Source organism: Budorcas taxicolor, chromosome 19 (genome assembly GCF_023091745.1).
Source record: "Budorcas taxicolor isolate Tak-1 chromosome 19, Takin1.1, whole genome shotgun sequence".
In the NCBI taxonomy this organism is placed as follows: Eukaryota; Metazoa; Chordata; class Mammalia; order Artiodactyla; family Bovidae; genus Budorcas; species Budorcas taxicolor.
Window position 1 is genome coordinate 55,813,776 of NC_068928.1, and position 17,282 is coordinate 55,831,057.

The 17,282-nt window shown below is 54.9% G+C and overlaps 1 protein-coding gene across 1 annotated transcript; it reads right to left on the reverse strand.

Annotated features, from left to right (window-relative positions):
- Window positions 1-28: 28 nt before the first annotated feature.
- CDR2L (cerebellar degeneration related protein 2 like) lies at window positions 29-11,698 on the reverse strand. Its single transcript, XM_052658264.1, has 5 exons — window positions 11,620-11,698; window positions 5,758-5,870; window positions 5,292-5,440; window positions 3,434-3,598; window positions 29-2,362 (listed from the first exon to the last, which is right to left on the reverse strand). The coding sequence occupies exons 1-5, from the start codon at window positions 11,696-11,698 to the stop codon at window positions 1,474-1,476; spliced, it is 1,395 nt and encodes a 464-aa protein (XP_052514224.1). The 3' UTR covers window positions 29-1,473.
- Between the last annotated feature and the right edge of the window lie 5,584 nt (window positions 11,699-17,282).

Genomic DNA, 17,282 nt, shown 5'->3' on the forward strand with positions numbered 1-17,282 from the left:
TAGATGACAGAGATACACGGAGGGCTGGGAGCTGTCTGGCTCCAAAGGACGAAAGCTTCCAAGATGTGTGAATGGAAGGACCACCTGACAGGTCTCATCACAGTGCCGCCCGGAGAGCAGGGTGGTGCCTCCAGGGAGGCTGGGAGGCTTGTTAAGAAAACCCCTTAGAAACAGATAAGGCATGAAGGTTCCCCACTGGGCTCCCAGCACAGAGGCCAGGGCCACTGACTTCCCTCCTCCAATCCCTAGGGTCTCAGGATAGGTGGTAGAAGGAACTGGGAGCCTGAAGGGCAAGCTGGGGATCTGGGCCTCTCTTAGCTGAAGCTGGATCTTCTGAAGCCTTAACATAAGATAAAGTCCCTGATCCTCCTGGGTCCTCAAAAGCCCCCCCACAAAGCTGAGTGGTTAAGAGCAGGCATTTTATGGGAAGGAGGAGACATGTTCCCCATCTAGTCCCATTTCAATACTGCCCAGGGTGGGGTAAGCATCCTGGGAGGAGCGGGGGCAGGGGAGGATGCTGGGACCATGAGCTGGTGGGACACGCCCAGGACATTCTAGGGGTGGCACTCATGACCTGCAGTGGGGTGGGCCTGGTGGTGAGGAGCGTGGGGGTGAACGAGACACGTTGTGGTCCCTGAGATGGGGACAGGCAGAGGCCAAGCTCGGTGAGTGAGAGGAGGCGTGCAGAGATGGGAACTTCCATCGCCCGGACCCCTGGAAGGCTTGATACCCAGAAGGCATTTCTGGGGCTGGAACCAGGGGGGGCTGGCTCTGAGTTGATTGGCTACAGATCTGCGGTGGGCTGAGGGTGTCCAGGGACAAGCTCGCCCTCACCAGGATTGGCACTGAGCCTGGCTCAGGCTTTCTGCTCTCCCTGGCAGGGGCCATCTCCGACCTGGTCAGGACCCTTGAGGCAGGGCAGCTGGTGCGAAGGGAATGACAGCATGTCACAGCTGGGGAGAAGCAGTGGGTGGTCCGGGAGACCCCTAGAACCTGCAACAGCTGGCTCTGGGGTCCCCCTTCAAGTGTTTCCAGTTGTGGCGAGGGGGAGGTCAAGGAGAACTTGCCTTGCAAAAAAATCTCTCAGGAAAACCAACGTTGAAATAAAAAAGTCAACGGGTCCAGAATGGCTTTCAGAAGCTTGGCCACAAATCTGAGAGCAAGGCCCGGGGTCAGGGGTCAGGGCTGGGAGAGCTGAGAATCCCCAGGGGAGTGGGGACGTTTGGCTTGCAATCTGTGGGCGGCGCCTGGGGGCTGGCGCGGGTGACGGAGGGTCCTGGGACCTCCATTGGTCCAGGACCGGTGAAGGCCTCCATCATCAGCAGAGAGTGGGTTTCCCCGTGCTCCCTGGGTCAGAGGACAACCTCCCTCCGGGGTGTATTGCTGCTAAAAGGGCTCCCTCACTCACCAGAGGCTGAAGGGCCCAGATTCGAGGGACCCCCCACTGGCCTGACCCGGGGTGGGGGGAAACCGTCACTTGCTGCTGTGCGTCTTGACTTTGGTGGCGTTGATGTCGGCCTTGGTCTTCTGGATCCTGGAGAAGATCTCCTTGAAGAGCGCCTTGTACTCGGGCTGGCTCTGCTCCAGCCGCTTGTCCACGGCCTCCACGTGCTGGCTGAGGCTCTTCTCTGCCTTGGCCTCCCCCAGGCCCTCCTCGCCCGCCCGCAGGTCCCTCCATGAGCTGTCCCGGGAGATGGGCCGCGAGGTCTGCACCCCCGCGTGCCGCACCCCGGCCCCGTGCTGCCGGCACTTGCTCAGCAGCTCCTCATACTTCTCCAGCAGCGCGTGGTACTGCTCGTCCACCTCGCGCAGGATGGACATGCCCCGCTTGCGCACGCTGTTGGCGTGCAGCGTGAGGTTGCCCGCATGCCGGCTGGCCGGGTCTTTGGCCATGATGGCGTTGAGCGCCGTGTCGCTGCAGCTCTTGCGCACGGCGTGGCCCGGGGAGGCGGCCGGAGAGGAGACCCCGTCCTGGGAGCCCGAGTCGTCGCCACTGCCGGGCTGGGGGTCGTCGGCTTCGGGTGCCTGGGTGAGGGGCGCCAGCAGGGCCTCGGCCAGGTGGTCCTCCCGGCCCAGCAGGTAGGTCTTGGCCTGCTTCATCTGCTGTAGCTCCAGCAGCTCGGCCTCCAGCTCCTGCACGCGGAAGCGGCAGCCCTCCATCTCGCACAGCTGCCGCTCCAGCTCCGAGTACTCCTGGAGCACTGCCGCGTACTCGCGCTCCGCCCGCTCCTTGCGCTGCCGCTCCTGGCTCACCTGGGAGCGCAGCACGCCCACCAAGGTCTGCAGCCGGTCGTTCTCCTGCTCCAGGGGCCGCGGGCCCAGCTCCAGGGAGGAGCTGTGCAGGCGGAAGGCATCTTCACACCTGGGAGGGAGCAGGGGCAGGTGGGCAGAGGGCGAGGGCGCGCTCAGGCCAGGCCCTTGGAGCCCAGCTGCATCTCTCTGCCCCACTGGGCTGCATGCTCTGCCCACCTAGAGTCACTCCTGGGCCTTCTCCCCCGGCTCTCTGCCCTGGGAGCTTGCCCTTCACTTCAGCCAGGTGTCCTGGCTCTCTCTTGGGTTCAGCCGATGGGAGCCACCAGCAGGAGGTCCAGGGGTGGGAGCAGAGAGAGGTCTCCAGGAATGTCTCTCCCTGGACTTCCTCCCTGGTTACTGCCGGGCAGGCAGGAAGCCTGCTCCATGCCCTCTGGGTTCCAGTATCCTCCCTTCTCCTGGTCCCTTTAGGTCTCAGGATGGTATCAACTCCTGACTATTGCAACCCCAGGGTGTAGCAGTGTCCGCCTAGTTTCCCCACACCTTGGCCACCCCTCTGTATTGATCTGTCCTCAGTTACCCTGGGCTGGGTGCTATCCGTCTCTTGCCAGGACCTTTATTGAAACACCCATTAATCCACAGTGTGTATTCTTATTTTTAAAAAAAAATTGGCCGTACCGAGTCTTAGATCGTCAATCTTTATTGCAGCACGCAGGATCTTTAGTTGTGGTGTGTGAGATCTAGTTCCCTGACTGTGGATCGAATCCAAGCCCCCTGAATTGTGAGCGCGGAGTCTTAGCCACTGGACCACTAGCAAAGTCCCCCACCGTGTAAGTCATCCCAATTCAAAAGGCTTAATGGGAACTGAAAGGGACAGTGGTTTGTCCCTCCTGGGTGAGACTTCTGACTTACTAAGCAGGTGACCTTGGTGTCTCATTTTCCTCTTCTGAGGAGCGGGGATGATTAACCACACCTCACCGTATTGCCATGAGAATTAAGTCACTTAGCAGCGTGGTGGGCATGTGGCCAGGGCTCACAGCGCCAGCTGCTGACTGCTGTTAGCTCCACGACCTGCCTCTGCAATAGCCCAGAGGATGCCACAACCCTCCTCCCGCCTGCTGCCCGGCGCCCACCCTGCCTTCCCCTCACCCCGTGGAGACGGGCCCAGCGTGCCCTCACCTACCGGGGGCTGGTGCACAGCTCCTTGAGGCAAGGGAAGGTGTGGATGGTGCGTCTGCGTTCGCGCTTCTCCCGCCGCAGGCGCAACTGCTCCAGGTCCCGCAGCTGCTCCACCTGAGCCTGCAGCTCCTCCACCTGGGTCTGCAGGCGCTCGATGGTTTCTGTCAGCCTGGGGTGGAGTGGGGCACACACTGATGGGAGGGATGCTCAGGGGACGGGGCCAGCCCTCCTCACTGCAGCCCTGGTGGGGCTTGGAGGCTGGGGCCAGATAGGCAACCTTGAGCCACACTGCCTGGGGCTGAGGTCAGACGAGGAATTCCTTGGGCAGCCAAGGACCCACGCTTCGCTCCACTTCCCAGGCCGAGCTGACACTTCTCCGTGTTTCCTCCCTCCATTTCTTTCTTTTTTAATGTATCTACTTATTTACTTAAATTTACTTATTTATTACCTATTTTTTAACTTATTTGGCTGTGCTGGGTATTAGTTGCAGCACACAGAATCTTTGATCTTGAGAGAGTCATTTCCTAGGAAGGTTGATAAGAAGTCTAGGGGTCCCCAAGGAGAGAGGGGTCTGGAATTCTCAAGGAGGAAGAAAGGACAACGTTTTTTTCCTTCTCTACATTCCTTAGGATTATATAACAACAATGTATTCTGCCTGAGGACAGTCTCTGGATTAAACCTTCTGGCTAATTCTGTTATCTTAAAATGTAAATTATGGGAGTAGGTCTAGTGAGGTCTTTACAACCTCCAGACATTCTTTGGATTTACTGGAGAGTATATAACCCCATTGCCAACACTAACAAGCGGGTACTCTTTCTACCCCCTTCTGATGCCTATGTCAGAAGCTTTCTCTATCTCCTTTATACTTTAATAAAACTTTATTACACAAAAGCTCTGAGCGATCAAGCCTCATCTCTGGCCCCGGATTGAATTCTTCTCCTCCGGGGGCCAAGAATCCCGGTGTCGTAATTCAACAACAACCTTTCAATCTTAGTCTTGGCATGTGGGATCTTTAGTTGTTGCCTGTGGGATCTAGTTCCCTGGCCAGGTATCAAACCTGGGCTCCCTGCATTGGAAGCAAGGAGTCTTAGCCACTGGACCACCAGAAAGCTCTTTTCTTTCTTTCTTTCTTTTTTTTTTTTTAAAGATTTTTACTTTATTTAATTGGGCTTGCCTGGTAGTTCATCTGGTAAAGAATCCGCCTGCAATGCGGGAGACCTGGGTTTGATCCCTGGATTGGGAAGATCCCTTGGAGAAGGGAACGGCTACCCACACCAGTATTCTGGCCTGGAGAATTCCATGGACTGTATAGTCCATGGGGTCGAAAAGAGTTGGACAAGACTGACCGACTTTCACTCTCACTTAATTAATTTATATTTATTTTGGGGCCATACGATGTGCAAAATCTTAGTTTCCTGACCTGGGATCAAACCTGTACCTCCTGCAGCGGAAGTGCGGAGTCTTAACCGCTGGACCACCTGGGAAGCCCTGTCTCCTCAGTTCCTTGTACACTCTTCTATCACGTATCACTTTGCACTGCAATAAAATATTCACGTACCTGCCTTCCCTCCCAGAGGGCCGGACAGTGTCTTTGCATCCCCATCACTATATTTTCCCTAAAACAGAGCTTGGAATATAGTTGGTGCTTAAAGAAGGGTTGTGGCCAGAATGTTAAACCAGCCCAAATCAATGAGGGCAAAGTCACTACCATCCCAGGTTCCCAGACCTGGGCTTTTGGGAGAGGGAATCTGAGTCACACCCACTGGTACGCACACACACACCCACCCACCCACAGGTACACCCAGGCCTGGGGCCTCCCCTCACCACCTCACACCCAGGTTCCCAGCTCCACTGGTCCTCACCCGTGGATCTTCTGCTGGGCCACCTTGCTCTCCAGTGCCAGCTTTTGATTGGTCAGCTCCAGGTCTCGGGCCGCCAAGTCCAGCTGCTCGTACACTTTGGCGTGCTGTTCATTCACGTGGCGCAGCGTGTCCAGCTGTTTGGTCAGGTACTGGGGGGTGGGCATAGGGGTGGGATAGTTACCTTTCAGAACTGGGTTGGGGAAAATGTCTCTGGTGGGCCCTCCTCCCACTTTCAGGAACAGGTTTGCTTTGGGGTATTCGTCTGCAGCGGAGGGAGGGGGTTGAGCTGGTGGTTCAACAGGGCTGCCTGGGACAGTTGTGCAGGTTGTGGACTGCACAAGGCTTTTGGGTCAAGGCTGGGTCTGCTAAGATGGGGTACCTTTTCCTAAGCTGCACACAGGTACACACAGACTAAGGGGCCCTCAATGGGTCGGGGAGCATGTATAGGGCCCAGGGGGCCCCTCACCTCGATCTCCTGCACTTGCTCCTCATTGGTGGAGTACATCTGCTGTAGAGACTGCTCTAGCTCCTTGTTCCTCTCCAGCAGCGTCTTCCCCAGCTCTGCGGCCAAGTGCAAGTCTGGTGTGGGGGCAGGCAGAGGGTGGGAGGAGCATGAGCAACTGAGAATGGAGTCAGAAGACCCCTCCCATTCCTGTTCTGAACATTCATTCTGGGCTGAGCCTTGCAGACCCTGAGAGAACCAGGACCCAGGGGCCGCCTCTGGGGAGACTCTAGGCCTGGAAGGAGATGTAAGCCCTGAGGAGACCTGCGCATTGGCCTGGAATGCCCTCTCCCCAGACACTCCCAGGGTTCCTCCCTCTGTGCCCTCAAGTCTGTGCTTTAATGTCACCTCCTCCAGGAAGCCTTTCTCAAACACTGATTTAAAATCGCACCCTCCCCCACCCCCATGCCCTCCCTGCTTCATTTTTCTCCTTAGCTCCTATCGCTATCTAACTTACCCAACAATTTGCTCATTAACTTGCTCCTGCCCCTTGACTGATGGTAAGCTTACAGGGTAGGGATTTTGCCCGTTTTAGTCACTGATACCCTGAGGACTCAGAACAATACCAGGCTCGGAGCAGGTGAATAATAAATCTTTTTTGAAAGAATGAGTGAGTGGAATGTGATACGAGCATCAGCATAAAGAGGGGCAAAGTGCCCTGGGAGATAGGGAAGGGAGAGTTCACGGCATGGATGGTGGGAATCTCAGACAAGGAGCAGCTTTGGAGGTGGGCTTGGAAGGACGACCGGAGCTCACTCAACAGGAGAGGGGGTGGAAGGGTTTGCTGGGTATTAGAACTGCACCAGGCTTCAAAGCCTGGTCTGTCTTTAGGGGGCTGTGTGATGGAGAGGAGTGGGGGTTAGAAGGAAGTGGCAGGTGCCAGAATCCCTAAAAATTATCTCAAGTGGGTCTGGAGTTGGGTGAGGGTATCATGACATTTGGAGTGGATATTTCCACATATATATGCCTAACTCCTTTCAGACACAAAGGGTAATGTATAAGATAATGAACAAGGACCTACTGTATACCACAGGTGCATGCATGCTAAGTCGCTTCAGTCATGTCTGACTCTTGGTGATCCTATGGACTGTAGCCCACCAGGCTCCTCTGTCCAAGGGATTCTCCAGGCAAGAATACTGGAGTGGATTGCCATTTTCTTCTCCAGCGGATCTTCCCCATCCAGGGACCAAACCTGCACCACCTTATGTCTCCTGCATTGGTAGGCGGGTTCTTTACCACTAATGCCAGCTGGGAAGCCCATAGCACAGGTGAGTCTACTTAATACTTTGTAATGACCTATATTTGGCCACCTCATGCGAAGAGTTGACTCATTGGAAAAGACTCTGATGCTGGGAGGGATTGGGGGCAGGAGGAGAAGGGGACGACCGAGGATGAGATGGCTGGATGGCATCACGGACTCAATAGATGTGAGTCTGAGTGAACTCCGGGAGATGGTGATGGACAGGGAGGCCTGGCGTGCTGCGATTCATGGGGTCACAAAGAGTCGGACACGACTGAGCGACTGAAGTGAACTGAACTGAACTGAATGACCTGTATGAGAAGAGAATCTAAAAAAAGAGCAGATATATACCTAACTGATTCACTCTGCCGTAGAGCAGAAACTAACACAGCATTGCAAATCAACTCTGCTCCAATAGATTTTTTTAAAAAGAAGCAAAGAGTAGTATATTTATATATATATATATTATTCATTTATATTTAAATATATATTTATAAGGGAAGCCAAGAATCACATTGTGGTCTCAAAGAGGAGGGCAGGTCAATTTCTGCTGTGTGCTTGGTGGAAATTCAGCAGGACCAACCATCCTTGGTTCATGATGAGGGAGACACACCAGCTCCCTTTTCTCTGTAATGAGATGGCGAGCATTTGGCTCATCCACAAACCCTTTCAAATAACTCAGGTATAAATGGAAAAACAGAAGGTCACACTCAACACAGATTTTTTTTTTTGCCTTGGGAACTGGGTCAGGTGGTCTGCAATGGGGCCATTGCTACTGATGCTGTCTCCTGCCTTGGCTTTGGGGGACAGGCTCTGTGGATGACCTGCATGAAACCCCTGAAACTTAAGCTAGAGTCCAAGGTCACAGTCAGGGCCGAGAACAACTGCACTTTATGCTTTTTCTGGATATGTATTCCTACCACCAGCAGGGTGGGCTGGAGTGGCTGCAAGTCACACTATAAACTGGGGATGTTGAAGGTAGCGAATGTGATCAGAGCTGCCTAGTGATTCCAAGGAAGGGGAGGAAGAGAACACAGTGGAAGTAGTTTGGGGTGGGGGAGAATCTCAGGGACTGTTTCAGGGAAATTGGATCACAGTGGAAGCTAAGCTGGTCAGAGCAGCCAGGAGGGATCACGAGAGAAGTTTAGAAGCTTCAGGGCAGGGGACTGAGTGGAGCCAACTGCTGGGGAAAGGACCCCAGCTAGATGAGGGCTGGGGATGGCTCTGGGGTGGGTGCAGACCCCAGACCGGAGTGGGAGGGGGGCCTAGGAGTGGGGGAACAGAGGAGTTGGCTAAGCTGGAAGTGGAATCTGGAGTAACATGGCAGTATCCTGCCAGAGCCAGAATAATGGTCACACTGGACCACTACTGGGTAGGTACTGGGTCTGAACTGGCATCTCCCCTGCCTGGACCTAAGTTTTCTGGGGTCTCCTGCAGTGGGCTCTGAATGCCAGTCAAGGTGTTGCCTGGGAGCAATGCCCCAGAACCTGAGAGACAATGGCTGGGAGCCAGGGGGATGTCTTTGAAAGGAAACCCTGAAATCCCACTGCCCCTCCTGATTGGGGTTAGCATGGAACCCCCTAGACTTGGGAGAAGAGAGACAAGAAAAGGACAGAGAGCAGACACAGGGAAGAAAAGACAAAGATAAAAGGGATGGGAGGAGGCCAGCTACCACCTGGCAGTGTGGCAGGGGTCTGTTCACAACCTTCAGGGCACCAATGTTGGGAACTCTGGGTCTGTGGAATTGGGGTCCACTCACCTTCCTCCCCTTGCCATGTCAGAGCTCGGCCTTGAGGCTGAGACTCAAGGTCAGGAGCCCAAGACTTCAAATGTGTGACTCAGCAGCCATCTCTCAGTATGGAAAGAGGTACCCACAGGGCCAGCCACACCTGGTCCAAGGTGGGGGAGGGAGGCAGGCAGAGAGAGTGCCAGCGCTTAATAATTAATGGCTTTTTCTATTTTCATGGGTGCTTGTGGCAGAGGGCAGAGGGAGCACAGCGAGAACTGAGGGCCTTGTCTGTCCCCACTGCCTCCCTCCACTAGGACAGAACAACGTCAAAGTCAAACAGGAGCTTGATGGCGAAGCATCTGAAAGTAAATTTGGGACCCATCCTCAGCGGGGGTGGAGCTGGCTGAGAAAAACCAGGTCCTGGGATGCTCAGAGGAAACTAGGGGGCACTGGGCAGGAGAGAATTTGGGCACTGGGTGAGGGGAAGGGGGAAGCAACAGGCCCCGGATCCCCCATGTGGTTGGCCTCTGGTCCAAGTTCACCCCACCATCCGGTGCTTCATGCCGGGCCCCACAGGGGTGGTGCTGCAGTAGCTGTGCCTGGGCCTTCCTCCAACCCCGCCCCTGACACTCTGGATAATTCTCACTTTCCGGTGCAGTCTTTTCACATCACTCTGTGCCTTAGTACACATACTGTCTCCACTAGACCACTGGCCTTCCTTCCTCTGCCGGAGCAGTAGGGGCTTGGGGGTGTGGCTCTTCCCCCTCCAGCTCCGAGGGGGTGCATAAATCTTGTGCATCTCACAGCAGAGGGCCCTCAAGTCTGTTCTCACTGTCTGCAGGGCTCACTGCTGCAGAGCCCCTGTGGCTCACTCACAAGCGCTGGTTTGATCCCATTTCTGCCTCCTAGGCTGGGCTGTAGAGACTCCGGAGGGTGGAGATCAAGTCCCCAGGCTTGGCCTCGCACCTGGCCCTTGGCAAGCCGATGTTGGGGTTTTGGTCAAAAGCTCTCGTTTCTTCTGAGACTGTCTCTGGTTTCCCTCCTTGCTGCTGGGATCCAGCTGCTACTCAGGCCATGAGGCTAGGCCTACTGCTGCAGACCAGCAAGGCCAGAAAAGCAGGGGCCTGTGGGGCCCATTCCTGACCCTGGCCCCAGAGCCAGGCTGCCCAGCCACCCTGGGATCTGGGCATCCCTCCCTCTCCGGATGCAGCACATCTGCCAGCCTTTCTCCCTGGCTCCTTCCTCCCACATCTGGGCTGGGCATGGTGCCAGAGCCTTCTTCAGGGGCACAGGAACGGAATGAGACAGCAATGACATTAGCATCTGCCTCCGAGGAGGCCATCTTCCCAAGCACTCGGCTTCCAATCTTTTCTTCCAGGCCCACCTCTTCCGTGAAGCCCTCTCATTGCATCCTGTCGTCCCCACTCAGTTACAAGCCCAACTTCACCTAGCCAGGTGCACCTAGGAGGCCAGGGCTAGGACTGCTCCTAGTTCCCAGGATGGCGTCTGACCCAGTGGAGCCTGATGGGTGTTTTGTGTAATGTGAGGTTTGGGGAGTAGTTGGCCCAGGGTGGGGGAAGGAGCTGTTGCAGCCAGGATCGGGCATTTCACTCCAGGCAGGGAGGCTGAGGGTAGAGGCAGGGTCTAGCCCAGCACCCTCAGTCCCACGCTCGTCCCCCGGAGGCTCTGATTAACCCACACCCCGGAGCACAAGGGCAGAGCCTCATCTACCAGCAAATCTGGCCACTTGGGGTTGTGGGTCAGGGCTGAAACACAAAGGCTCCAGGATGGGGGTAGATGCCTCGCACAGGGGCAAAGGCAGATATTTGGGCCCCAGAGTTGGAGACCCAGAGCGGAGGCTGTCGGCCCACACCCAGACTGTCCACACCCACCCGGCTTGCTGGGTGACTATGGTCACTTCTAGGATACACTTCCTAGCCCCTCCAATTCTGACCATCCCAGAAGGAGGCACTTTGCGGAAGAGAGGGTAGAGTGGACTCCAGCAGGCCTTGTGGCCCTGACCCTCTCAAGCCTTCTCCTCCTTCCTGTCCTAACAGCCCCGCCCCCTCCTCGGAGTGATGTCACCCCGGCCACCTCACCAACCCCCTTCCAGTCGCCCTCTTTGCCCTCAGATGGGAGAAATGGAAACGTGGCTCCCTCTTTACTCAGGCTCTGATCTGGGGCACTGCTCAGAATTCCCAAATTCGACCTGCTCCAGACCTTGCGCCATTTGGGAGAAGGCCAGCAGGGGAAGGGCCCGGGGGACTCCTCCCTCCAGAAGGCGGGTTGGACTCCTAGTTGTCTCTGCTGCCTTCACCCGCAAGATGCCGGCACCCTCATCACCTCCCCCGGGGGAGGAGAAGGGAGCTGGGGAAACTTTCTAGGAGTCTGTGAGCTCCGGAATCCTGGCCAGGGAAGGGTGCCGCTGGATTTAGAATGGGATTAACTTCCTCCCCTCACCTCTCCCCACACACAACCCCACTCAGCAAAACAGAACCAACAAGCCTCCTCCTGGCCTCCAAAGACTTCCAGTTAGCATTCTCAGACCCCTCAACCATACCCGGCGCTCCTGGGCAGTTCCTGCCTCTATGATGAGGTGGGCGAACTGGGTGATGTCCGCCCCTGTTGTTTAGGGAAAGAAGACCGCTCCCCTGACTTCTGCAGGTCTCCACCGGTCTGGTTCCGCTTTTCCGGGGCAGGCCACCGTCTCTCCACGTCCCCATTCTCCAGACGCATCTCCCCTCGGAGTCTGGCACGCCGGGTGCAGTCTGGCCCTCCCCGGGGTGACACCTCTCAACAATGGAGAAGGGGACAGGAGTCGCGGGGCGCACCCCGCTTTCCCGCTCCCTGCGCTCACCCTGCTCCAGGTCCTGCTGGTCGTACCAGGGCTCCTCTTCCTCTGCCGTGAAGTCCTCCATCCTAGCGGCCCTCCGCATGGCCCCGCAGGCGGCGGGTGGCGGGCGGGCGCTGCGGCGGCGCGGCTCAGGGCCGGGGCGCGGGGCCCGGGACAATGCGGTGGAGGCGGGCCGAGCCTCCCGCGTCGCGGACTCGGGCTGCAGTGCCCCCGCCCGCGCCGCGCCCCCTCGCCATCGGCCGCCGGTCGGACGCCCACGCGGGGCTGGCTCGCGCGGGCCGGCCGGGCCGGGGTCTTGCAGAGAGGGTCGTACCGGGCGGCGGCTGCACAAAGGGTGGAGGGAAGGGGACGGCGGGCAGGAAGGCGACAAGGAGGCCCCCGGCCCGACCGGCAGGTCTGGGGCGCTAGGAGCGCGCGAGTGCCGCGGCGGGCGCCCCCAGCCCGGCTCCTGCCCGCGATGTCCCCAGCCCGCCCGGCGACACCCGGAGCCGCCGCTGCATCTTGGTGGTGTCCGCCCCGCGCCTCCCTAGCTGCCTGCTCCGAGGGGTGGAGCCGCCGGCCAATCAGGAGATATATGCAAAATAAGAGGCGGGGCCGAGGGCGGGATCTCCGCGAAGAGGCGGTCGGGCTGTTGCTGAACCAACCCTCCCCTTTTAGTCTCACTCCAGTTTACATCTCAATGTGAAATCGTTTTATGATGTTTACCTATTGTTGTCTCTCTCTCCCTGTAGATCTCCTAACAGCAACGATCTTGTCTCTCGTTCTAAGCTGGCTCTTCAGTGCCTAGAGCAGGCTGAGCCATTGCTAGCTTCCATGGACATTCTTGGAATGAATGAAAATTAATTTAAAATTACCTTTAGGAAATTGTGCTTCAATGCCTGTGGCCTGAAACCTCACGCTAGGAGTGGTGAACTTTGACTGTTACCCGCATTTTGGGTCTTTCCCTTTAAGATCCTGTTTCCCTCTACTTGAGATCCATATTTTACGCCCAATTACACTGCTTACTGCGTATATAGTGTCACCTCTCCGAACATTCTTTCCTTAAAGGAGTTTTCAGAATCAAATATACATGTAACTCATTTTTATTAGGACTTACCACGCGCTGGTACTATTAAAGCACCCTGACCATAACCCACTCTATATACATGTGGCAAAAACATCCGACAAAGGACTTGTATCCAGAACAGAAAAAGAACACCTGCAAATCCACAAGAAAGCTCAGTGGAAAAGTGCATAAAAGACTTGACCAAGCACTTCATAAATGACCCAATAAACACGTGACAAGGCATTGAACTTCTTTAGAAGAATCGGCACCTGTAGGGGTAAAGAAGGAGGCACCATTGTTTCTGTAAGAAACTACTCCAAATTTAGTCGCTTCAAACAACACGAATTTATTATCTTACAGTTCCGAAAGTTAGAAGATTGACATGGCTCTCGATGACTAATATCTCGTTATCTGCAAGGCTTTGTTCCCGTCTGGAGGCTCCAGGCAAGCATCTCTTTCCTTCCTGCTCCCACCTTCTAGAGGCTGCCCACATTCCATGGCCCATAGCCACCCTTTTCCCCATCTTGAAATCCACCAACAGAAAATGACCTTTCTCACTCTGGATCACTCTGACATCTTTGGCCTCTTTCTTTCACTTTAAAGACCCTGTGTGTACACTGGAACCACCTGAATAATCCAGCATAATCTGCCTCATCTCAAGATCCTTGATTTAACCACATCTGCAAAATACCTTTTGCTAGGTGAAGTAACATATTCAAAGATTCTGGTGATTAGAATGTGAGCATTTGGGGGTGTGTGTCATAATCCCATTTACACAAAGTTCAAAATTGGCAAAACAAATCTAATCAGGATAATATTTGGCCTTGGGGAGACATGTGGGGAAACACTGAGGGGCTGGAAGTGTTTTATTTTCTGATCTGGGTGTTGGTTACATACAGGTGTGTTCATTTGTAAAATCACTTATGATACATGCATTTCTCTGACTATGTTATATTTTAATACAATAGTTTACTCAAGAAGAAAAAAATAATCCTATGGCTGAAAAACAGTCAGTTTCTGTCCTTGTGTAGCATGCATTCTAGCAGGGATAAATAAATGTGCTATGAAGGAAATTAACAGGGTCAAAGACTCTAAGACAGAAAAAGCTGGACATACATCGGAAACTGAAGGAAGCCCAGCATAACTGGAGTGGAGTGGACAGAAGAGAAATGAACTGGAGTTAGTGCCGTGGGAAAGAACTGGGGATTTTATTTTGTTCCCAACAGACAAGAGAGACCCAATAAAATGCTTTTCATTTTCAGATGTGAAATATCACTGGCAATTTTGGAGCATGGATTGGAGAAGAACAAGAGTGGAAGCAACATGGGACTTCCCTGGCAGTCCAGTGGTTACGACTCCACACTTTCACTGCAGGGAGCAAGATTCCACAAGCCAAGGGGCAAAAAAAAAAAGAAGAAGAAGAAGAAAAAGAAATAAAGAGTAGAAGGAAGAAGATCATTTTGGAGGCTGTTGTGATCATGTACGGCAGGTCTGATGGAAGTGGAGATGGAACGAGATGAGAAATATTTAAGCTAAAGAAGGCTGAGAGCCAAAAAGTTGATGCCTTTAAATTGCGATGCTGGAGAAGACTCTTCAGAATCCCTTGTACAGTAAGGAGGTCAAACCTGTCAATTCTAGAGGAAATCAACCCCGAATATTCACTGGAAGGGCTAATGTTGAAGCGCCAATACTTTGGCCACCTAATGGGAAGACCAACTCTTTGGAAAAGACTCTGATGCTGGGAAAGATCGAAGGCAGGAGAAGGGGGTAACAGAGAATAAGATGCTTGGCTAGCATCACCGACTCAATGGACATGAGTTTGAGCAAACTCCAGGAGATAGTGAAGGTCGGGGAAGCCTGGTGAGCTGCAGTCCATGTGGTCTCAATGAGTAAGACACCACTTAGCGACTGAACAACAACGAAGATATATAGGTGAATTGACTGAAAAATCAGAAAGATCCCTTAAATGTGTGGCTTTAGTAACTGGGCAATGGTGATGCCATTTATTGAGATGGGGACAAAGTGAGTCTAAGGGACAAACAGGTTGGGGGGCTGAGATCCAGAGGGGACTGGTCAGCACACCCAAACCACCAAATCCCCTTCCATTTGTTCTTCATTCTGCAGCCCATGGACATGTACCCACATGAGCCAGAGAGTTTCAGGAGTCCCCAGAGAAGAGCAGGGGCAAAGGGCTGGGGGCCAGGACCCGGGCAGTGATGATGCTAGCAATGAAAAGCAAACACATCAACCTGAAAATTCACCCCAACCCTGCAGTTAAGAATGCTTTCAGTAAGGACTTAGAACAGGGGTCCCTCACCCTCTGGGATCTAACACCTGGTGATTTTAGGTGGAGCTGATGTAAGAATAATAAAGTACACAATAAATGTAATGTACTTGAATCATCCAAAATCACAGCCGCCCCCCCAATCCTGGCTGGTGGATAAACTGTCTTCTATGAAATTGGCCCCTGGTGCCAAAAAGGTTGGGGACCGCTGACTTAGCAGACCCCCATGTTTGAAAGCATCCAGCTCATAGGTCATCACTCAGCTTTGGACCTTTACCACACCGACCACATCCTCAGCATGACCCAATATGCTCCCTTCCTGGAGCCACTCGCTCCCTGCCCCGGAAGCATCGCCTGGCAGGGATAAATAAGCCTGTCACAAAGGCTGGATTCTTGTTGCTGCCTGAGCACTGGGCAGAGTGATTCAGGCTGGAGCCCCTAGATCTCAGGAGGCTGGTGCGGGAGGTGAGCTAGAGCTGGGCAACCAGCTCTTCCAGGTTGGTGGAGTCTCCTTGTCCTGCCTGCACGGACCGAGGGCAGAGGCTGGGGTGACTAGGGTGGAGTGCCTGCTACATGCCGGGCCTGTGCTGGGCCCTTTGCCTGGACTGGTCGGCTCCTTGGCCAGTGGGGCCGCTCCCAGTGCCTTCAGGGCAGACAGTTCTAATACTTTCAAAACTATTCCAGGAGGAAGAAAATCAGATCTGCCTTTGAAGAAGGAAATTTCTCAGCCTCCCTGAGCTACCAGACAACAAGCCCTGGATTCAATCCACTTTCAGGCCTTTCCTCTAAGTAGGGTAGAGAGTCAAGCCCAGAGGGTGGAAGTAGCAACGACCCGACCTTGGTAACCCCCAGGGTACTCATCAGTGGGTCAGGCAGACCTGCTTCGTGGTGTTCCTCGTCAGGAGCATCAAGATTAAGCGCTGATGGTCAGAGCCTTGGCAGCTTCGATATCCGCCCCCGCCACGCCCCCGCCCACCCCCGCCCCAGCTTTGGGTACCGTGATTCCGCTGGGGAAATCAGTTTCACACTGACCAGGCACGCTTACTGAGCTCGCACCCGAGCTCCTGGGAAATGCAGCCCGGATTCTGGGCCTGGAACCCGAGCACAGATACGGAACCCCGGGGTAGCTAGGATCCGGACTTGACCGAACCGCCCTCCCTCTAGTGCCCCCCGAGCCCAGCCCACCGGAAGTGACGGCGCATGCGCAGGCCGCGCTGACGTTGGAGGGTCCTGGCGCTCCTGGTTATTCGAGTACGCTGGGGGATGGGCCGGGTGCCAAGCCCGCGCCTCTGGGCCCTCGGGGTATCCACCGACCCCACACGCTGCGCATCTAGGGTGCTTCCACCCCTGCAGGCCTCTCTACCCTCCCTGTCCCCAGACCCGTCATTCCACCGCTGGGCTTAACGTTGCACTGAAAGATCTCACCCCTTCTATCCCTTCCAGCGGCCTGAGGTCAGCCCCTGGCGGGGTAAGGCGCTCAGTAATACATTGGATGAGTGGGGTCATCCGGGGTCCACCCCACCTTCCCCCCTCCACCATCTGAGTGTGTTCCAGACAACGGTCTGTTCTGAAAGAGGAGTTATGTTAGTCTCGTGAGTCCTTGTGGTCAGGAAGTGCTGCTGTGTGTCTGCCTCAAATCCCTACAGCTAATCTCTGCCGTCAGCAGTAACCTTTAGGATCCTGCTGCGGAGGTGTTCTCCAGTGGCGTCATTCTTACTCCTTCAATACTTCCTTACTGGGGTTGTTGGGAGGGCCCTGAGTTAACACAGACCAAATGCTTAGAACAGTGACTGGGCCAGGGAGCACTGTTCAGTGTTTGCTCTTAGGATCATTATTATTGTCACTTTTGGGGGGGCTGTTGTGAGTCTTAGTTGCGGCATGCAGGATCTTTAGTTGTGGCATGTGGGATCTAGTGCCCTGACCAGGGACTGAACCTGGGATCCCTGCATTGGGAGGACAGAGTCTTAGCCACTGGACCATCAGGGAAGTCCCTACTTAACGTTTTTACCTGGAGAATCTTTCTTTGCCCATCACTACTCCTCTTCTGGCAGGGCCCCTGATGGGGCTGGGGAGACAGTCCAGGGCCTTACCTTCCTGGTGGGGGGTCAAAGGGTCAGTTCAGGCCTGCAGTCAAGGCCTGAGACATGGGCCTAAGAGAACTGGCTGTCTGGGCTCCCATCGCAGCACTGGGCCCCTGCATGGAATCCATTTCCCCCCAGCAGACTGAGAGCTCCTGGAGGGCAGGGACTCCAGCTGGCACATAGCAGATGCCTGATGAAGGAACAAATGAGTGCTCTAAAGCCAGTGGCAGGGGACTTCCCTTGCAGTCCAGTGGCT